This window comes from Microtus pennsylvanicus, chromosome 6, assembly GCF_037038515.1.
Source record: "Microtus pennsylvanicus isolate mMicPen1 chromosome 6, mMicPen1.hap1, whole genome shotgun sequence".
Classification (NCBI taxonomy): domain Eukaryota; kingdom Metazoa; phylum Chordata; class Mammalia; order Rodentia; family Cricetidae; genus Microtus; species Microtus pennsylvanicus.
Genome location: NC_134584.1, coordinates 70,547,090 through 70,570,353, shown reverse-complemented (window position 1 = coordinate 70,570,353; position 23,264 = coordinate 70,547,090). Strand labels below are relative to the sequence as shown.

Below are 23,264 nucleotides of genomic sequence, written 5' to 3'. Positions count from 1 at the left end.
ATTTGTCTTTTGGGGTCTGCACTGACTCTTATAGGATGATTCCTTTTCCTAGCTCTCTTCATTTACCTGCAAATGGTTTGATGGTTTTTTTCATTTTCCTCCCCCCCTCTCGTCTCTCGTCTCTCGTCTCTCTCTCTCTCTCGTCTCTCTCTCTCTCTCTCTCTCTCACACACACACACACACACACACACACACACACACGCTTTAGTACTACTATCATTTTCTTTATTTATCCATTGACAGACATCTCAGCTGTTTCTAATCTCTGGCTCTTATGAATAGAGTAGCAGTGAACATGGTTGAATAAGTGTCTCTGCAGTAGGATGTAAAATCTTTTGGGTATGTGCCTGTGCCCAAGAGTTTTATAGCTAGATCTTTAGGTAGATCAATTCCCCGCTTCCTTTGGAGTAAGTGCACTGACTTTTTATAGTGACCTTGCAAACTTGCACACCTAACAGCAGTGTGAGTCGGCAGGAAGTGTTACTTCTTCTATTCACTGTCACCATGATGACTGTGGCAAGATAGAATATCGGAGTAATTTTGGTTCGCTTTTCCTCCCTGGTGACTAAGGATGTTTAAAATTTCTCTAAGTGATTCTCAGCCATGTGACTTTCCTCTTTTGAGAATTCTCTGTTTAGATCTGTACCCCATTTTTAATTGGATTATTTGTGTTCTTGATATCCAGTTTTTTGAGTTTGTTATTTATTTTGGATCTTAGCCCTCTCTCAGATAGTAAAAAATCTATTCCCATCCTGCAGGCTAGCTGACATTTTGTCTAACTGATGGTGTTTTTTTGTTTTGTTTTGTTGGTTTTTTTTTTTTTTGCCATGCAGAAGCTTTCATGAGGTTCCATTTATTTATTATTGTTCTTAGTTCCTGTACTATCAGTATTATGTTCAGGAAGTCATCTCCTATTGGTCCAGACCAACATATTTATCTGCACTTGGGGGAAGAGTGAGGATTGAGAAAGAAATAGATTTAAAAAAAAAACAGATAGATTCAGGAGGGCATCCAGTAAATCCTGAGATTTGCTCGGGTTTAGTTCTCACAGCCTTTCTATACCCCAATTTAAAGAGGAGGGGGAAGGTTTATTTCTTACAGCCTTTCTATACCCCAATTTAAAAAGGAGGGGGAAGGTTTATTTCTTACAGCCTTTCTATACCCCGATTTAAAGAGGAGGGGGAAGGTCTATTTCTTACAGCCTTTCTATACCCCAATTTAAAGAGTAGGGGGAGGGTTTATTTCTTACAGCCTTTCTATACCCCAATTTAAAGAGGAGGGGGAAGGCAAAATACTTCTTTACCAAGATACAAAGAACAACATAGTTAATACCCAAAACATCAAGTAACCACACCTGAGGTCAAAACATCCTGTTAGTAGCCACATCTTAAGTCAAACTGCCTGTCATCTAACCTTGAAGAAGCAAGAATAGCTCTGAACTCTCCAACCTTTAGTCAAGGTGGAATGGATCCACTTTTGTGGGCTCCCATACCTGTGCTATTGATTTCAAGACTATTCTACACTGTCTCATCTTTGATATTCAGTGTATCTGCCTTATGTTAAAGTCTTTGATACATTTAGAGTTGAGTTTTGTGCAGGATGACAAGTGTAGATGTTATTTTTACATTCTTCTACGTATTTGAGGATTCGTAAGCAGAGTTAGTTCTACTTTTCCAATGATAGCTGTAATGTTAGACATTGTCATATCTGGTAAATTAGGTATCACTTATCTATCTGAGGTGTCTCTTTTAAACTGACATTTTTTCCTGCCCTGTTCTTCCAAGTATTGTGTATTTGTTTTGTTTAAAGACATCTTTTACTATAGTTTCTTTGGGACTTAGGGATAATCTAATTATATAGATGTTTAATATGGCATTCGAGAGTAGATCTGATACCATAAATATTGAGAACAAGAATTGACAAATGTTTTCTCTCATAAGAAAAAGATAATAATTGATAATCACAGAGTATGCTGTCGCGACTACTCCACTCCACTGTTGTATAGCAAGAGCATCCCTAGAGAATACATAAGCAAGATTATGTGGCCATATTTTAATAAACTTTTAAAAAATACAACGAGTTATCAATATCAAACCATGGTTTTCATATTGCTGAGTGGCTTGTTAAATTTATTCCATCATTGTAAACATCACTGCAATCTTGGCAACAAAGGACGAACATTTTCATGACCCAAAAATGTTTTCTCTTTTGATCCTTTTCAGCCACTCCTTTCTCTCATGTCCTGACTCCTCTGAACACCAATTCTCATCTAATGCTATTGTTTCAGTTTTCCTAGTTTTTCCAGTCAATGAGTTCATACTGTATTGAGCCTTCTGTTCCAGTTTCTTTCCTTAGCCTTATGCTTTACCATAGATGAACACAGCAGAAAATAATATGTTTTAAGTTGACCTCAGTTTTTCTCTAAAGATGCACATTTGCTTAAAGAATAAAAGATATGAAGGCGTAAGTCATAAACAATACCACACCAGTTTGGAATTATGATTAATAGGGTGGTATTTATTTAAAGGGGAAAAAACTTACAGATCACCGTCAGCCCTCTGCGCAACCAGGAAGGGAGTCTAGTTGCCAACGGAGCAGGAAGTGAAGAGAGAGAGGAGAGGGAAGTGGCCGCATTTTTAAAGAGAGAGAGACCACGCCCCAATGGGCTGGTATCTCAGCAGCTATAGGCTGGAGGACCTCCCGCAACACCTCCCCCTTTTGTTTAAATAAGAGAGTTCTAAACCTACTATGAAATTATATACAATAAGTACAAATATCCTATTCTAACTAGCTTAGGTCTTATAAATAACTTAGCCAAGTCATGAGAGAAAGTAACTATATTTATATAGTCTTCAACCCCATCAAAGATCTGAGAAGGGAAATAATGTTACCTAGGTAATTAGGAAGTTCAGTAAAACAACTTCCAAAACATGCAACAAATCACAGAGACAACTAGCTACCTGGGCAATCACCCAAAGTTACGTTAGCAGCGTTGAAGCAACCAACTTTGGCTAAGGCCTAACATAACTGACATACCATTTTCAAAGGCAAGCAACTTTTCAAAACTATCTTACCCTGTCTTGGCAGGATATGACAGTCCTGTTTTATCCATTGATGCATGCTCTGTATCTCTGTCAGTGGTTGAGGTATGGGCATTTATTTGCCCCAAGGCCAGTTCTGCCAAAAAGAAAGGCTCCAGGTGGAGTGTCTTTGGTGCTCAACATTCTCTCAGGAATAGAGTGGTGTTGCCAGGAGCAATTGTGTCTCACTACCACAAAACTCTGAGTTAGATTAAAGGCCATTTTCTACAGCTCTTTGAAGAAGTTGGAGATTATCTATCTATACTGAGTATAATCTCTATATATCTAAAGAACCTGATTAGTCTAATTATAAATGACAAACTTAGATGACTATTAGTCTATATAATTCTCAATATCTATCTAACTTAAAGACTAAGACAATAAACGACTGTGAAACAAATGAGGACAATGACCTCCAAATATAAACAATGTACAAATATACATTGCAGTAGGTAAATATATATCAATACACAAACATTATATAAGTATCTAATCAGAAGTAGAAATGTACACTGCAATATGGTAAATATTTACTATATATATATCAATACAATATATGTCAATACATAAAAAATGTTTTAAACAGAGGTAGAAACATGCATGCATACAATAGTCAATATAATTTCACTTTGTATCAATATATAAGAATCGATACCAATATATTTGTCTCAAAACAATAGCTCACGAGTACCAACAAGTACCAATCTGGGCTGGTATCTCAGCAGCTATAGGCTGGAGGAACAGGAGGACCTCCCGCAACAAAGATACATTGAATTTTCAGAAAATAAGTCTTTATTTTTCCAAGATATTTTTTGAAGTTAACTTGGCCCATAGAATATAGTTTATGCCTAAATAAAGTCCTTGTCTTTGTATTTTAGGCTCTCACTGTTTGAATCATTGTTATAAAGTGTGTCAATGCTAGCTGTGTCTACATAAAGTAGGATACTTTATATGTTTATATGTTTTATACTTATGTTTCAGTATTAATGGCTATGTAAATATTAGGATTAAAATTAAGAAATTAAACTACTTATTTTTGAATTCTAGGTCTGCTATATATTAAGAATCATATTATATAAGTTGCTTAATTAATACTTGTATTCCTGTAGTTCCTAACTCATAGGATGTGCTAATATTTATATTTTGAGTTGTGCCTGACATGTTATATACTATAAAAAGTACTTGCTGCAAGTGTTGCTATATCTGCATTGTAGGTTACACTAAGGGGACTGTCTAAATTTTATTAAAATGGGTGTAATCATCAGAGTTTACCCTGGTAGAAATGTTAAGGTGTACAGTTTTGGAATGAAGAATCTGCTAGCCTTTTCTGTATCCCATTCCAGAGCACAGCCTGTTTTATGCTGTAGTGTCTGATCACCTAGCATTTACAGCACATCTGTAAATAGTGTTGACTCATATTTATTTATTCATTTCTGTTCCTTTAGAACTAACTTGTCATCAGTTAATTTTGGTTCAAATTTTATAATTAGACAGCTTTAAAAAACAAGTTTTGTGTCAGCTTGGTTATTTTTTTTTTAACTCTTTGATATGTATGCTCTGAAAGGGTGGATATCAGCATTGGAATTCAGAGAAGAATGACCAACAGATGAAAGTGCTTGCTGCACACGCATCAGAACCACATAAAAATGAAATCCGCTCAGCTTCTTAGTTAGGAGTGGGACTTGGTGTCCACTTTCCCTGCCAAATGCTGGGTTTTGTCCGGTTTGAACCTGTTTAGGTATTGTGAGCACTGTCAGCAGTTGATACATGCTGGAAAACTGAAAATCAGTTTTCTCCAGTGGAGTGACACCAGGCATGTTGATCCCACTCCAGGGCAGACCCAGTGCCCAGGAACACTGGCCAGTACAGCCTGGTATCCATGTTCTCTCCCTCCCCTTTCCTCCCTCCCTCCCTCCCTCCTTCCCTCCCTCCCTCCCTTCTTCCCTCTCTTTTTCCCACCCTTCCTGTTTCCCTCTGTATTAGTGCACTGAATACATATTTGTTTTGTCTTGGTATTGTTTGTATTACTATTTTTTATGTTTTTATTGATTTTTATTGAGCTCTACATTTTTCTCTGCTCCCCTTCCTGCCTCTCTCCTCCCCCCTCTCCAATCCTCCCCCAAGGTCCCCATGTTCCCAATTTACTCAGGAGATCTTGTCTTTTTCTACTTCCCATGTAGATTACACCTATGTAAGTCTCTCTTAGTGTCCTCATTATTGTCTAAGTTCTTTGGGGTTGTGATTTGTTGGCTGGTTTTCTTTGCTTTATGTTTAAAAACCAAACATGTGGTAATTGTCTTTCTGTGTCTGGGTTACCTCACTCAAAATAATGTTTTCTAGCTCCATCCATTTTCCTGCAAAATTCAAGATGTTATTTTTTTCTGTTGTGTAATACTTCATTGTGTAAATGTATCAGGTTTTCCTTATCTATTCTTCGGCCTAGGGTCATTTAGATTGTTTTCAGGCTCTGGCTATGACAAACAATGCTGCTATGAACATAGTTGAGCACATGTCCTTGTGGCACGATTGAGCATCCTTTGGATATATACCTAAAAGTGGTATTACTGGATCTTGAGGAAGGTTGTTTCCTAATTCTCTGATAAATCACCACATTGACATCCAAAGGGGCTGTACCAACTTGCATTCCCACCAGCAATGCAGAACGGTCTCTTTTCCCCACAACCTCTCCAGCATAAGTTGTCGTTAGTGTTTTTGATCTTGGCCATTCTTACAGGTGTAAGGTGGAATCTCAGAGTTGAGTTGTTTTGATTTGCATTTCTCTGATGACTAAGGATGTTGAGCATTTCCTTAAGTGTCTTTTGGCCACTTTAGATTCCTCTGTTAAGAGTTCTCTGTTTAGGTCTGTACTCCATTTTTTTAACTGGGTTATTTCTTCTATTGATGACCCAATTCTTGAGTTCTTTGTTTATTTTGGAGATGTGGCGTTAGTGAAAATCTTTTCCCATTCTATAGGCTGTCATTTTGTCTTGTTGACCATGTCCTTTGCTTTACAGAAGCTTTTCCGTTTCAGGAGGTCCATTTATTAATTTTTTCTCTCAGTGTCTGTAGGAAGTGGTCTCCTGTGCCAATGCATTCAAGTGTACGTCCCACTTTTTCTTCTATAAGGTTCAGTGTGGCTGGCTTTATGTTGAGGTCTTTGATCCATTTGGACTTGAGTTTTGTGCATGGTGATATATATGGGTCTATTTTCATTCTTCTACATGTTAATAACCACTTATGCCAGCACCATTTGTTAAATATGCTTTCTTTTTTCCATTGTCCCTCCTGTCTGTTCTTATGCCAAAACCAGGCTGTTGTTTTTTTGTTTGGTTGTTTTTTTAGTTTCTTTTGATTGTCTTTTTGTGAGACTTGAGAAAGAAAGAGAAAAACATGAAGTTGGATGGATAGAGAGGTGTACACTTATCTGGAGGCATTGAGGGAGGTGAAAATATTATATATATATATATATATATATATATATAATCCAAATGTGGCGCTGCACCTTTAAATTCTAGCACTCTGAGTGTGCAATGGGCAGCAGAGACAGCAGAAGCACCTGAGAGCTCTTGGGCAAACCTGGAATACTCTGGAGAAGAAACAAAAGAGACCATACTTGAACAGGTGAAAAGAGAGAATGGGCTCCTGCAGCTCACCTTCTTACCTCCTGTCTTGTGCCCCCACAATTAGTAATCATTGTTTTAACTGACACTATGACCACACCGACCAGTTCACATTTTAACAAGTTCTCTGAACTTATGCGAACTTAAGAAGATTATCAAGTATCTATGTCAGAAATTTATTGTAAATAATAAATGAAGGAAACTATGTGAAAAGGTCAAGTGAATATCATTTTAAGTAGTCTATGGACCTGGAAATATATTGAGGGTAAGTTAACCTAAGTAAACGTGGAAGGTATTTTTAAAGGGGGATGTTTTGGATGACTTCCAGATTTGGGCATGAACAAGTGGATGGATTAAGTTACCACTTGACAAGATGGGAAAAAGTGAAGAAAAAAGACAAAGAGTTGTAATTCTAATTCAGAGTTTATTCTGTATATGTGAAGTTTGGAACTATCTACTTATTTTTAATAAGTTTGATATAAGTTTTTAAGTACTGAACTTTTGTCAGTTATATTTATTCCAAATATCATCTTGCATAACCAGTTACAATTTATTGAAGTAGTTATTTTGACTAGTAGTATACCTTTAGGGTTAATTACTATTAACAATATCTTGTCATTTAAAAATTAGAGGGAAGGAGAGTTTCAAGATATATTGATTTTGCAGGTGTGTTGTTAGTTCTATGTCAACTTGACACAACCTTGGGGTCGTCTGAAAGGAGGGGGCCTCAATTGAACTCAGGCTGTATACAAGCCTGTAGAGCACTTTCTTCATTATTGATTGTATGGGATGTCCCAGCCCATTGTGAGTAGGGTCACCTCTGTACTGGTGGTGGCCCTGCATTCTACAAGCATGCATAGTAAGCCCTAGGGAGCAAGCCAGTAAGTAGCATCCCTCCATGACCTCTGCATCAGCTCCTGCCTTCAGCTTCCTGCACTGTTGAGTACTGGTCCTGGACTTCCTTTGCTGATGAACAGTGATTTGGAAGCATAAGCCAAATAAGTCCTTTTCTCCCCAAGTTGCTTTGCTCGTGATATTTTATCACAGTAGTAATAACCTAACTAGAACAATAGGTTCTTGCTTATTTTTTCTGCTCAAAATTTAACCTTCATTTTAGAATGAAATATCTAATAATGATGGCTTCATAGGGTTCTACTTACTATTTTAAAAACAAATAATAGTGTTAATTTTTAATGTTATCATTATATGCACACTTTACCAGTAATTTTGTGTAATTATATATATATATATATATATATATATATATATATATATGCCTAGTTCTTTAAATTGCTGAGCCTAATATGTTCAGTCTATAAAACTTTGTATGTTTATAATAGGGAGAAATTAATATAAATTTCAGTCCAGTTTATTTAATAAGTAAAATAAAATAATAGCCTGATTATAAAATATATTTTACATGCAGAAATTTTTATTTAATGTTTTTGTGAATACAAAAATTTTAATTTATGTGTTTTAAACAACAGAATCATATTAAATATTATAATTTAAAATGTTTAGTTTTCATTTCTCCTAGAGAGGTATTCTATGGAGCTTGGAATTTTCTTTCATCATGTAGCTATGGCTTTGCTAGCTACAAAATAATTATTAAATTTTGCTTCTTAATTCATCTGACTTACCATTGGCCTCCTATTTGGATTTTACTGCTACACATTTTTCTAATAGAGCATCTTAGTTTCTTTAATAGAAACTTTAAATTTAAACAAATCTGGTCAACAAACAAATGCATATTTTATATGTATTCATTCTCCAGTTGGAGCTCCAGGATAGAAGGAAATCAAGGTGAGTCCTAAGGGCAGCCATCTATGGGTGGCATAGCTGAATTAATGACATTGCCATGTGCTAATTTAGAATTATAAATTTTCTATTAGATTGTTGTCATGGAACTATTAATAGATACTCTTCCAATGTGTAATGTCTTTGTGCTTTGACTTTTAAAATGGGAGTTTTAAGAGATCTTTCTATTTGTTGCATTTTAATTTTTATTTTTAAATGAATTATAAATATAAAGTATGTATCATAGAATCACTCATTTTATAACTTTGTAGCAACAGGTTAGCTGAAGAAAGAAATCTGTGAAATTTGGCAGTGGTTCAGAAAACATGTGAACCTGTCACTGTTAGCAGTCTCAAAGGGCAAAATGCATTACAGGAGCTAATTAACCTTAGAAAATAATTACACAAATATGCAAATGTTGTTTAGATAATTCTGCGTGTTATCAGCTCAGGTATTCCATCACAAATACAGACCTCACAGTGCTCAGGTGGTCAGAGTCTGGCCTGGTTGATAAGGCTTTCATTCCTGCAGTACTTCTTTTTGGCTTTAGCAATTGATGGCCAGAGTAGAGTACAGAAGCCAACCTGTATTTTTGGCACTGCACATGGTAACCCAGTGTGTGTAACCATGCTTTCTGCTACCTGCAAATCCCAGCTGATGGACTTACTGCTTTTCATGCCTTTCATTCATCTACATATTCTAAAATTTACATCCCCTGCGTACAAGTTTCTCAAAACAAAATGTAACTTCTTTCATAGGGAATCCTGTAGAATATATTATTTGTTTGTATTTCTGTATTAATGAAGTTTTTCTCATTGAAATCTGTTTCATTTTAAAATGTACTTTCGGTAACATACTCTCTAAATTATAGTTTGTAAACATAAAATGATTATGGACACAATATGGGCTATAGGTTAGAAAAATGTTCTTTTGCCTGGGTGCAACATCGTCTTATTATAGAAGTGAGGCTTTTGTTATCATGTCAACCTTATAGTATTTTAGAAGTAAATATTTAGAGCTATTGTCTTTATTAATTCCATACATAACAGTTATAGACGCCTACAACGATTTCACAGAATTTTGTAAATCCTCAAATAATGGAGTTGTAAATAAGTAAACAAATGGAAGCTGAGCTTCTAGAATCTTTGAGATAGTTTGATAAAGGAAAGTCAAGTCCTTTAGGGCAAAGGTTTATTTATCTCCTTTCTTTGAATATTAAATAAAACCTTGTTAATTGCTCAAGATGCTTAGAATAAATGATGGCTTAGCGTTCCCTAAGGCTCGGAGAACATTGTAGAAAGGGATTCTTTCTTTCTTTCTTTCTTTCTTTCTTTCTTTCTTTCTTTCTTTCTTTCTTTCTTTCTTTCTTTGTTTATTTAGGATTTCTTCCTCCCCCCTCATCCGCCTCCCATTTCCCTCCCCCTCCCCCATCAAGTCACCCTCCCTCATCTGCTCGAAGAGCAATCAGGGTTCCCTGACCTGTGTGGGAAGCCCAAGGACCGCCCACCTCTATCCAGGTCTCCAAAGGTGAGCATCCAAACTGCCTAGGCTCCCCCAAAGCCAGTACGTGCAGTAGGATCAAAAACCCACTGCGATTGTTCCTGAGTTCTCAGTATTCCTCATTGTGCGCTATGTTCAGCAAGTCCGGTTTTATCCCATGCTTTTTCAGACCCAGGGCAGCTGGCCTTGGTGAGTTCCCAATAGAACATCCCCATTGTCTCAGTGTGTGGGTGCACCCCTCGCGGTCCTGAGGTCCTTGCTCGTGCTCCGTCTCCTTCTGCTCCTGATTTGGACCTTGAGATTTCTGTCCCGTGCTCCTCTGTCTCTGTCTCCTTTCATCACCTGATGAAGGTTAATATTCATGAGGATGCCTATGTGTTTGTCTTTGGGTTCACCTTCTTACTTAGCTTCTCTAGGAACATGCATTGTAAGCTCATTGTCCTTTATTTATGGCTAGAAACCAAATATGAGTGAGTACATCCCATGTTCCTCTTTTTGGGTCTGGCTTACCTCACTCAGGATAGTGTTTTCTATTTCCATCCATTTGTATGCAAAATTCAAGAAGTCCTTGTTTTTTACTGCTGAAGAGCCAGAGGAAGGGGAGAATGGTTGCTCTCTTCAGTATGTGACATGGTCATTGAAACTGGATCTCCTACTAGCTGCAATTGAGGGCACTGCACCTACATTAACCTGGGTGTGCCAACAGGCAGAAGTGCAGTAAGTCCAGGCTCATGGGCCCTATCCCTCCATGCTAAATGAATAGCTGCTGTTGGATACTGGGGGAGAGACAGTTATTGTCTTCACTTGTGGACTAAAAGCGAGCCACTTAGGTCCAGTGCATAGTTCCATTCTTGGGTACACATGTAGCCCTATTTAAAATGGTAGATCACGAAAGGAAATAAAAAGGCATGAACGTACTGGCTTTGTGGGAGCCTAGGCAGTTTGGATGCTCAACTTACTAGACCTGGATGGAGGCGGGTGGTCCTTGGACTTCCCACAGGGCAGGGAACCCTGATTGCTCTTTGGGCAGACAAAGGAGGGGGAATTGGTTGGGGGAGGGGGAGGGAAATGGGAAGCGGTGGTGGGGAAGAGACAGAAATCTTTAATAAATAAATAAATTTAAAAAATATAATAAAAAAAGGCATGAATGTGGTAAAGTAGCCTGTAGAAAATGGATGATACCAGGACTGAGAGGGAAGCAAGAGGGTGAGAGTAGACAGAATGCAGTGTGTGTGTGTGTGTGTGTGTGCACCTGTATGTGGAATGTGCATGTGTGTGTGCATGCATGTGTATATGGGTGTGTGTTTGCTTATATGTGAAACTGTCAAAGAACAAATTGAATCATTAAAAAATTAATACTTTATTAAAGCTATTTAATTGTATACTCTTAATTCTTCAAAAAGGAATTCATCTATCACCTTTAACATTTTTTCACTATTTGAGGTCACCTGTTTCTGTCAGTTATTTCTGTCCTGGGTGCCTCTCTAACCTTGCTCATTGACATATGAGTAGTCGTACTGCTCCACTGTCCAGCTCTTCTATTGATCTGCTCCTATCAGCGATCTTCCATCACTCCTTGTTCCAAAGCCACTTTGAAGCAGTCCTTTTCATTGCTGCTCATAAACATCTAGTGAGCTCAGACACACTGCTAGGAAGGTAAAATGCCTCAGGTAGATGGTTGCCCTCCTAAGGACCAATAACTAGCGTGGTATTGCTGACTCTGTTGCTTTGATATCAGCCACTTGATGATATAGTTAGAAGAAATGAAACTAAGGAGGAGATGAATTCTGACCCAGTTAGAAGCAGGGTCAGCAGAGTTAAGTGACTAGTTCGATGAGGAACTTAAGGAAAGGAGATGTAAGAGATGATGTTCAGGTTTCAGGTGGATGTGGGAAACACAAACAGGATTAGGCAGGAAGTTTCCAGAAGGTTTGGGTTAGTTGAAGTGTCTGTGGGATATGCAGAAGGAAATGACCAGTGGCTGTGGAAGAAATTTGGAATGGTGACAGACATTAGGGAACAACAGCTTAATTATACAATTGCTAAGTCGGAGCTGTGCCTGCTAACCGATGCCCTTATCCTAGCACTGAGAGATGGAGGCAAGCAGACCCCTGTAAGTTTGAGAGCAATGCAGAGTAGCTGAGTTCTGTGCCATCCTGAGCAGCAGTGTAGACCCTGTTTGATAAAACCAAACACATAATGTTTTTAAATTTTATTTCTTTTAATTTTTTTGAGATATAATATAATTAAGTCATAACCTTCCTTCTGTTTCCTCCATCTAAACCCTCCCATCTACCCCTTTGCTCTCTTTCATATTCATGGCGTCCTCTTTCACTATTGTTGTTATGTGCATATATACACACATATATTTATACATGTACATAGTATTTCTAAATACAGCCTGCTCAGTCTCTATGATATTACCTGTATGCGTGTTTTCACAGCTGACGTTGCTACTGTAACCAACTGGTGAGCTCTTCCCAGGGAAGATTATTTCTTCTGTTTTCAGCATTCCTCCATTGCCTATAGTTCTTTGTGTAGGGTTGAGGCCTCCTAGGTTTTCCCCATCTTCAGCATATTCATTGCTGTTGTCCTTGGGCAGGTCTTGTGTAGGCTGTCACAATGGTGTGATTGGCAGGAAACCTCAGCCAATCAAAATTCATAGTTATGGAGCCCAGCCCTAGTACAACTCAGACACCTACTGCTTAGAGGATGCTGTGGGAGATATAGCTGAAAGGATGTAAGAACCAGAGAGTTTGCTGAGAGATTGCATCTCTAAATACCCTTTTAAAGATAAAATTTGTGAATAAATCCCCTTCATGTGCAATATCCGTGATGTTGTTAGGAAATTCACTTCTAAGAAACAAATACATAAACACATTTTTATGCTCTGATTGGTTCTCAGCAATTTATTCTTTCATCAGTATTTTCATATAATCTAGACTTTTTTCTATGACCATTTGATGTATCACCTAATGCAGTAAATATAGTAAAATAAAGTTATTCAAGAATTTTTTAGAATATGCTCAATAGGGTTTAAAACCCTAGGTTAAAAGCTCCTCTATTCATGTGTTTGATTTCTCTCAGTTCTAGAAATGAAATATGTATAGAAATGTTCTTAGAAAACATGCATTTCTTTAAATGCCCTGAACAGAAAATACCCATTATTAATTTTCTCTGTTTTCAGTTTACTACTTAACAGTCTCATAAGCCAAGTAAATAATATATAGATAATAAAATAAATAGATAATATAAATACTTTAAGATATATAGAAGAATGTAGCCTAATATTTTAGTGTTTTATTGTTTTATCAAAAATTTACATAATGTTCTATTATGTAATTCTAATAATCCGTAAGTAGATCTTAATATCACATATATACACCGATTATTTTTTCTTAAAATACACTTATTTAAATAATTTGTTTCTAAAGATTACATTTTCATTTAAGCTTAACTGTAATTTACCAATAGTTGTAATACTAATTTATTCTATAATTTAAATATTCAATGGAGTTCTTTTGTTTCTATGAATGTTCTCTAACCATCTTATGCTGTATATACGAGTGTATAATTTAATTTAACTAAATACTGTGATAATACAAATACAATACACAATTTTTATGTGTTTTGTTTGTAGGAAAATGGCTCTCCTGAAGAGCATGCAGTCTACGTCTGGGACCATTTCATAGCCCAGTCTGCTGCTGAGAGTGTGTTTTTTGTTGCTCACAGCTATGGGGGACTTGCTTTTGTTGAACTGGTAAGTGAACATTTAATTTTTTCTAATGATTTATTTTTAATATATGTGTGTGTGTAAGTTTCTGAATGGATGTATGACATGTACATGCCAGTGTCAACATGTCCAGAACAGGGCAAAGAATTCCCCTGGAACCGGAGTTACTGGCAGTTGTGAGCCACCTGATTGGTGCTGGGAACTCGGAACTGACGAGTGTCCTCTGTATGAGCAGGAAATGCTTGTTAACATCTGAACCATACCTAGTTCTTAACTCTAACTCTTAACCTCTGTAGAGGTTTGCTTTGGTTTTGGTTATGGTTTTGGTTTGCAACCCTGGATGACCTGAAACTTGCTTTCTAGACCAAGCTGGCCTTGAACTCACATAGATGCCTGGGATTAAAGATATGTACCACTGCACCCAGCATGCCTTCTATACATTTTTTTCTTGGTATTATTACTTCAAGTTATTTAAAAAATTATAAAAGGCAGAGGTGGTAGGTGGGTGGATGACTCCAAGGAAACAACTTTCTCCAAACACAGCAGGACAGATGAGCATGTGAATACAAGAGATACTGTGGCAGCCTGCACACACAGACACTGTAGCATCATTCACAGGATCTGCACAGGTTCAAACCAGACAAAGGGAGGTTGACTCAATATCCCACCCTTAACCAAGAAACTATTTGCAACTGATGCCTGCAGGAAAGGAAAAGTTAGTTCTTTCTAATAGAGTGACATTGGGTTTATCAGCCACACTGCAGAGCAGGCCCTGTGACCAGTCATAGTTAGACAACACAAAACAGACTCCTTTTATGTGTGTGTGTGTGTTTTGAAGGATGTCTTGTCTCATTTTGTTTTGGTACTTTGCATCTTGACTATTTTTGTTGTTTATTCATTTTGATTTTGATTTTTGTTTTGGTTTTGTTTTTATTTCTGAGAGAAAAAAGAACATGAAGGTGAATGTGTAGGAAGGAGGACAGAATCTGAGAAGAGTTAGAGTGGTTGGAAAACTATGACTAAAATATATTGTATGAAAAAATTAAATTTAAGGATCAAAATGCAATTTAAATACATCTAGATTACACTTATGATTTTTGAAAAGAATGTACTAATTTCTTAGAGTGTAACAAAGCTTTATATTGCTAACCAGAGTGATTTTTGTTTGTTCCTTCTTTATATATTATTTTTAAATTTCAATATTATCATGTATGCTTCTATACATTTGGATGTACATTTGGTTTTATTTGAATACCATTAATATGTATGTTATCCATTTAGAATCCAAAACTGCAAACCCTTTTATTATTTGGTATTATTTTAGTAATTCTTAAAAATGTTATTTATTTATTTTATCAGTGGTTTGCTTGTATGTATGTCTGTGTGAGAGTGTCAGATCCCTTTGGACTGGAGTTCCAGTTGTAAGCTGCCATATGGGTGCTGGGACTTGAACCTGGTCCTCTGGAAGGGCAGCCAGTGCTCTTAACCACTGAGCCATCTCTTCAAGCTCCTATTTTAATCATTTTAAGTGATTTTTCTGTGTACTGTTAAGTGTTTAATACTTAACCTCGTCATAGTTTATGCGATTAACATCACAACTATTAGAAAGGTTACATTAATTTACTTGGAAATAGCATTCTTTGCTTGGTAACAAAAAGTTTTGCTTAGTCCTTTGTAAGTGTTCTGATTTTTAAGAGTTGAAATTAGGTACACATGACAGGAACAGTTTCATGTATCTTGGATTCAGTGTGATTGGGTGTGGTGTTCTAGAGAGTAGTTATGATAGCATTGTGACTGGCTAATGCTAGAGATTCACTAATGAAGAGCTGTATCCATTGCCCACTTTCAATTTTTAGACTCAGTGTGTAGATCAGCAAATATATTTCTGTAACCTCCCCCCCCATGCCTCAGTCTCATGTGATTTAGATATAGGAGTGGTGCTGGCTCTGACACCTGAGGATGTCACAGTTCCCCTCCTGTGTCTAACATCTTTATACTATGCTATGTAACCCTCCCCCCCCCATGCCTCAGTCTCATGTGATTTAGATATAGGAGTGGTGCTGGCTCTGACACCTGAGGATGTCACAGTTACCCTCCTGTGTCTAACATCTTTATACTATGCTAAAATCAATAAATATGTTATCATTTCTCTCTTAGTTTGGCTTCAGTATTTAGAGATTGTTTACAAATTAAATAGCTTCGCAGATTTTGTTTATTTTGATATATATGTTATATATACATAACAGACACCTTAAGGTAGCTTCTTAACACATTAGTGTGAGTTTTTCTTAAATATGGATGTTGAGAGAAAATGCAGTATTTTAAAACAATGTTTTAGTATCTACAGATAATTATACATTTGTAGCTATAGATAGCTTTTATATTTAAATCATTAAATTACTTTAAAATTACCTTTTTTAACTTATGGAGTACCTTTAAATGTATAAAGTCCTGAAACACTAATTTCTAATTTCAATAAAGCATAACTGATCTTTATTTTTAACCTTACAATCATTTATTAAAAAGAAATTGTATAAAAAAATCAAAATTGGAATTAGGGCAAATTCAAGTCTGTTTTTTGAAATGAATTGACAGATGAGCAGAGTGTCAGTCTTGGTTGCTGTCCTTCTTGTCACACACTGGTGGATATTTCTCCACCTTTGTTCCATTTTATATAAAGCACACAGATGTTTCAGAACAAGACTTGACTTCTGACCTTGAGGCTATTGGGGTCAGGGTCCTCAGGGCCTGTGAAATTATCACAAGCTGAGCTAAAGTTTTTCTCCAGCACAGGAAGTAACTAGTAAGTAAGAAGTTAAAAAGGAGCTTTGTTTGAGAGACAAGATGGTCCCAGTAAGGGTCAGCTTCTGTAGTCTGCTGTCCCTGCAGGAGGCCATGCATGGGAGGAGGAGATAATAGAACCACTGGTGGATCTGTCAGGCAGGAGCAGACTGAGAAGTCTATTTAATGTAATATACCTTGTTTAGGTCTTAAAATAATAATGGTTATCATTTCAACTTCATGCACTTACTACTTGTTGTGTAATACAGTGCCAACTGAAGAAAAAGTGGTCTTAGCCTAAAAAGTAACTTACAACCAAATAAAAGTGCATACTGATGAGGTTTGCATTTTGCTAAATTTAGTAAACATGTGTAAGTTCATTGTGTTTCTGTTTCAAAATATGGAAGTATTGTAACAGAAAAACTCTACAGTGTTTGTAAGCCTGCTTTTGTGTAAAGAAAGCATTCTTTCCAGTTATTGCTAATATCCTTAAGATAAATGTATTCATGTTTAAAATTTTGACAAACGTTGTCTCAGGGATTTTCAGCATAAGTATAACATGTGAAATTGTCGCACGTGGTTTCAAAATGTTAATATTAGCAATATAAGAAAAATGTGAAGATTAGAAATCTTAAATTGTAGTATCTTTGTTTCCTTGGTGGTGCATTATACATGTCATTCACAAAACCTTTAGCTTTCTGTGGTTTAAATGTTTTAAATTGTTCAAAATTTACACTCTTAAAAGCTGGCAAGGCTCCCGGTCTCTGTGTCCCTGAGTTAGTGTGTCCCATTATATTTGAGTTTGTACAGATCATCCTCTGCCATTGTCATGTAAGTCACCCTTCTTCTTTGAGTAATGAATGTTAAGAACATTTGTTTTAAATGCCAACTGTGTGGCACGTACAGGTTTTAAAAAATGTAATTAATAAAATTTTGTTTAATAAAACTGTTTGAATACCAGGCTAGAAGATCTTATGTAATGTGGCTTGCCATATACTGTGTTAAAATTTAGGTAAAATCTAGTTTAAAATTGAAAATGATTATTTTGAAGTTTGGAGAACAAAATTGTTAGAGGTCCATGTTTTCCTAATTATTTTTGGAAACTGAGAACATACTTTATTATTATACCTTATCTTAAAATGTGCATTGCTCCTGGAGAACGTACAATACTGAAAGACTCATTTTATGGTAGTGTGTCTTGTAAAGCAGCTGTCCTGGGTCTAGCCTCCTAAGAACAGTATACAGTTTTCTGTGAGCACAGAAACATAGCACCAAAAGGATACCTCTCACTGCCCTTGCTTGCACCATAAACCAAACAATATCCAGTTCTCCAGACTTTCTGTGATCCTAGGAAAAATGAGTATTGATAAGACATCCTGATTAAATACAACACGTACCTATCAAAGACAAGAGAATGAACAGTCTTATCAATTGATAATGAATTTCTGAAAATCGTGTATCTGCCTGTATTATCTTGTCTAAGTCATCATACTTAGCCATAAATTTGTCTTACAAATTTAATTTTATAAATAATCTTAGCTACAATTTGTTTACAAAATTATTTAGAAAGAATGTATGAATAGTTCGGCCTAGTTATTAAAATATAGGCCTTAAGTTCATTTTTCTTTAATTTTTATAGTATAATTCATGTTTTGACATTTCCATTTCCCTCCCAGCCACTTGGTTTGAATGATTCCATTGCTTCAATTGGCCATTTAACTGGGTTTTGTTCTTGTGTTTCCAGGTGCTAATCGGTTTACAAAATCAAGTAACATCGCCGTCATTGTTAAAATGAGCTGGCTTTCCTTGGCAGTGTCCTTAACCCACCTCAGCTCACTTTACTGCTGCACTTACAGGTCTCAGCACACCACACTTGGATTGTTTCCTTTAACCAAAACAAGAGTGCTCATATTTTTTGTGAAGTGTATCAAGTATTTGAATCAATACATTTTATTGGCTTCACTGAATTGCTGCAACTGATAGAATATTAGGATCTGCTCATTTTTATTTCTTTTTCTACGTTGTCAGTGGTTTGTTCAGTCACCATGAAAAAACATCACTTAGAAATGTGTGAAAACCGCTCCTTTTGAAAGCATGTCTCTACCCACTTTTGATTTTGGTTTTTCCATGCTTGTCAGCACTTGATTGGCACCTCACTTGCATGTGAATTAAGGAATGAAGGGAACTCTATTTTGTTGCCATTGTTTTGTGCTGGGTTCCCTGGCCTCCAGGCAGCCTAAGCTGCCTTGAGCAGCTGGTAGAAGGCTACTTTTGGACATGGCTGTATGAGGACACTCAACCTCTGTCTACTCTTAGATCTTTTTAAGCTGCTTGGAACATGATTTAGATTTATGCTGAAGAGGAAATGGAATTGAGCTAAAAAAATTTATAACCATTGCCTTTAGTGACATGACTGCTAACTATGACCTCAAAGTAGCATTACATTTTATTCACAATAAAGAAAGTAAATTAAATATGCTAGGAAGTTTGTTCAATGTGATCAATGTGGATTGCAAAATTTTAGGTGACTGAGAATCAGAAGTTGAGGGGAAGTGAAATAAAAGAGGCTAATCCAGAGAAAATGGAATCACAATGGAATCAAAGTAATTGAGAATGAAAACACCCTTGTAAACTTACTTTGAAAACTAGCCGATTCGGTAAAATTTTAAAGTTGTTTTAAAATTGTCTTGCTCACCCAAATGTTGAAGAAACAGCTTCCAGGTAGAGTCTAGTGTTGCATCCAAGTTTGAGAATATGCAACGGCAAGAGGGTAGTTATAGGTATTTGTAGTTCATTGGCTGTTACTTGGAGTTTAAACCTAGCAGTACCATTTTTACTAATTTATTCATTCTATTCTCAATTTGAATATTGACTGGTTTTTGGCATTCTAGCAAGTCAGTTCTTTCTCATTAAGCAATATTTTTTTTTCTGCTGGTGACCCCAACTATGTTTGACAGAAAAGATCGCTTCTCTGCAATTCACTAAGTATACTCCTTTCAGTAAGACAGGAAGATTATTAAAGGAAATTCAGTGTTATATCACAGCCAATGGATGATCTCCAAAAGAACATTTCATCCCAGTATATAGCTGATTTAATAACGTACTTTGTTCTTGTTTTAATTATTTTACTTTTGAGATAAAATTTATATAATTTATTTGAGATATAATGACTTATAGAACTTCACTGAGTTATACTTTATATGCTGAGAAAGTCATCCTTTATTTATTATTTTATTTTATTTTATTATTAAAAATTTCCGCCTCCTCCCCGCCTCGCTTTTCCCTCCCCCTCCCCCCACTCCCCATACCCCACACCCCTCTCCCTCCATCTCCAGTCCAAAGAGCAATCAGGGTTCCCTGCCCTGTGGGAAGTCCAAGGTCCTCCCCCCTCCATCCAGGTCTAGGAAGGTGAGCATCCAAACAGGCTAGGCTTCCACAAAGCCAGTACGTGCAGTAGGATCAAAACCCAGTGCCATTGTCCTTGGCTTCTCAGCAGCCCTCATTGTCCACCATGTTCAGAGAGTCCAGTTTTATCCCATGCTTTTTTAGTCCCAGTCCAGCTGGCCTTGGTGAGCTCCCAAAAGTCATCCTTTGAATTGAACAAATTACTGGTTTTTAATGTATTTACAGATGTATACAACCATCACCAATATCTAAATTCAGATAGTGCCCTTAAGTGCATGAAGTATTACTGCATGAGTAGTCTTATAGATCTCCCTCTAGTGTCTAGTTTTGTTAAGTGGATTATGTTTCCCCTTCCACCTGCCCTGCTCTTCCCCCTTCTCCTACCTTTCCTACTCTGCTGCCTCCTCCTCTTCCCACTCTTCCACTTCCTCTTCTCCTCCCCTCCCCCCTGCCTCCTATTTTTGAGACAGGGTCTATGTAGACCTCACTATCCTGGAACTCTTCAAGATTATCCTGCTTCTGCCTCCTGAGTATAGGGATCAAAGGTGTGCACCATCACCCTTGTCCTGCTTCAATTAGTATTTACAGATTATGTGAGGTAAAGGTCAAATTTAGTTTTAGATTTTTTTAAGCGTGTATATTTAGTTTTCCTGCTACTTTTTACTGGGAAACAAAGCTATTTTTTTCATATTGTTTTAATGTCTGGTTCAAAACCAATTAGCATTGTAGGTATGGCTGAACTCTGTCACACTGATAAATGTGACTGTATTCTTGTTGGCACCATAGTGACTTGCTAGAGGTAGTTTTGCAGTGAATTTTGAAATCATCATAGTATTTTAATACTTTTTAAAGATTACTTTGGCTCTTTGCATTTCCTTATGGGATTAAGAGTCGATGTATTTGTTGCTGCAGAGAAAAAAACACCAGAGATTGTGATTCAGGTTGATTAAATGTGTACACAGTTTGGAGATTGTTGCTATCTTGATGATGCAAGCTTTGCCATCCATGAACATGGATTATCTTTCCATATATTTAGGTCTTTAGCTAAGCAATTGGTGGTTAGTGGCTGTTAAGAAAGGCAGAGTCAGGCTGTTTAAGAGTATGAGCGCGGCTAGGTTGCCCCTCTCCCTTACCCTCAGAGTTATTTGTATTCAAGACCACAACATTTGCGACGATGGCTAATTTTACATTTTTCTTTCCAATATGGATACATACATTTTCTGTAATTTCTTCCATTTTGTAAGTTGTTTTTTCCCTAATTGCCCTGAGGAGAACCTACAGTAAAGGCTGTGTGTAGCTGTGGCTGAGCGTGCATATTCACCTTCTGTATGATCAGGCCTAATGGAAAAGCGGTAATTATTTCACTTGAGTGTGATGTTAGTTGTGATTATTTATTTGTTGCTTCCCTGAAAAACTAATATAAGATTTTATCATTCAGAAGATTGCTGAAAGAGAGAAAAGATGGCATTATTTATATAATAAAGGATCCAAGCTATTCTCTGAGAATTACTCTTGGAAGAAACTTTAACCATGTCAACAAAGACTGTGCCAGGCTAATGTCCTTTCACATCCACACAGCTAAAAAGCTGGACATGATCTCTATTAATAAAATGGTCACGAAGCCAAATGAGCTGCTAAAAGTATTATATACTTGTTAACTAAGAAAATAAGTTGGCAAATTAATATGCTAAATATAAATCCTTTTCTTAAGATAGTCTCTCACTATGTAAATTCACTATGTAGAACAGGCTAGTGTCAAACTCACAGAGATCCACCAACCATTGGCTACTAAGGACTGAGAATATAGGAACGTATAACCATGCCCAAATTTAAAAAAAAAAACATTTTATCCAAGAAACTTTTTTCCATATTTGATATAATATCTCAATGACGAATTCTGTGCTGAAAAGGTGAACATATGATTGTCTATTGCACTACTTTCCTCAAGATTGTAGAAAAGTGTGTTCTAGCTAAATTGGAACTTCTTTTCTTTTTGCTGTTCTTATGATCATATAAAGATAACTCATTGTAAATTCCAGAAATAAAATACTTAACTGTGCCAACACCCATGCTTTGTTATCTAAAATTGAAAATAAGTTTTGAATAACATATTTGTAATACATGCTATTTAGCTTCTACTGTAAATCTAGAGTCCAATCTCTATTAAATAATTTGCTCAGATTAACTCACAAAAGTAAGGTAGGTAGTAGACCTCAAATTTAAACCATGTTGAATTCATGTTAAGGTATGATTTGAGGGAGCAAAGATGGAAACAAGATCTGGGCAAAGAGTTCTAATTAAAATTCAGGAAGATTTCAGAAATCCATTTGTTGCAAAAAGTGAGCATTGATGCATTCAGGTAAACTATCGACTAAGTAGCTATAAAGTTTAATAAGCTCACATTTTGGTCAGGAGGTATAATCTGGTTTCCAGGGAAGCAAATCAGTGGCAACTACAGTAGTAATTGCATGATTACATAGTGTAATGAGTTGTAAACATTTTTCCTTCTGTAAATCTCACATCACTTCCTTATGCGGAAGTAAAGAAAAAACACCAGGGTCTGTCCCTGGTGAAGTAGTAACAGCATAATGACTAAGGCTTTACTCAATGCCAACAAGAGCAGAAATGGAACGTCTTTGGTTAGATGAGATTGCATAGATGGATGGACAGACAGATGGCTAGATGACTAGATATATGTGTGTAGAAAATTCTCACAACACAACCATCTTAGTGTTGCTATGTTGCAATCAATGATACTCAGGTCAGTCCTGAGTATTTGAGTAGAGCTGCTCAATGAAATGGGTAAGATAATAAAGATGAAGATGAAAGGTGATCACTTAGAGATCCTATCTGTGGGTGTGCAACATGTACTATTTTTGGCCCTGAAATTTTGTGTTCCTGGGAAAATGAATAATGTTAATTACTTAGTAAATACAGTAAATTAGCTAAGAAATCTCATCATAACTTAAATCTCTTTTTTAAGGGAAGAAGTTAGACATAACCCTAAGCATCGGTTATATTTTTGGTGTTTGAATTCTATATGAGTTAAGTCTAATCCTTTAGAAGTTTATTTTTCTATTTAAATATTTATTAGTTTGAGCTGTTATAATAAAATCGCAGTAAATTTTATGATTTAAAGAATAATATTTTATAATTCTGCAGACTCAGAAGATTAAGGTCACAGCTGTGGAGGCCCTAATGCTGACCGATCACTTTCAGTCACACAGTCCCTTCATCTTTTCCCAAAGATGCTAATCCCAGTGTTGGGGTTTGAGTTTCAAGAAATCATCTTAACATTTCTGGACCAGAGACCCCACTTCCTCATATCATTATCCTAGGTATCATGTT

General features: G+C 36.5%; 1 protein-coding gene across 6 annotated transcripts in view; it reads left to right on the top strand.

Annotated features, from left to right (window-relative positions):
• The window catches only part of Arb2a (ARB2 cotranscriptional regulator A), a 419,074-nt gene that overhangs the window by 224,125 nt on the left and 171,685 nt on the right, over positions 1-23,264 (top strand). For all 6 annotated transcript variants that reach the window (XM_075976426.1, XM_075976424.1, XM_075976423.1 and 3 more), the window contains one exon: positions 13,638-13,757. In XM_075976426.1, coding sequence (XP_075832541.1) covers positions 13,638-13,757 — 120 coding nt within the window. The remainder of the gene's footprint in view (positions 1-13,637; positions 13,758-23,264) is intronic.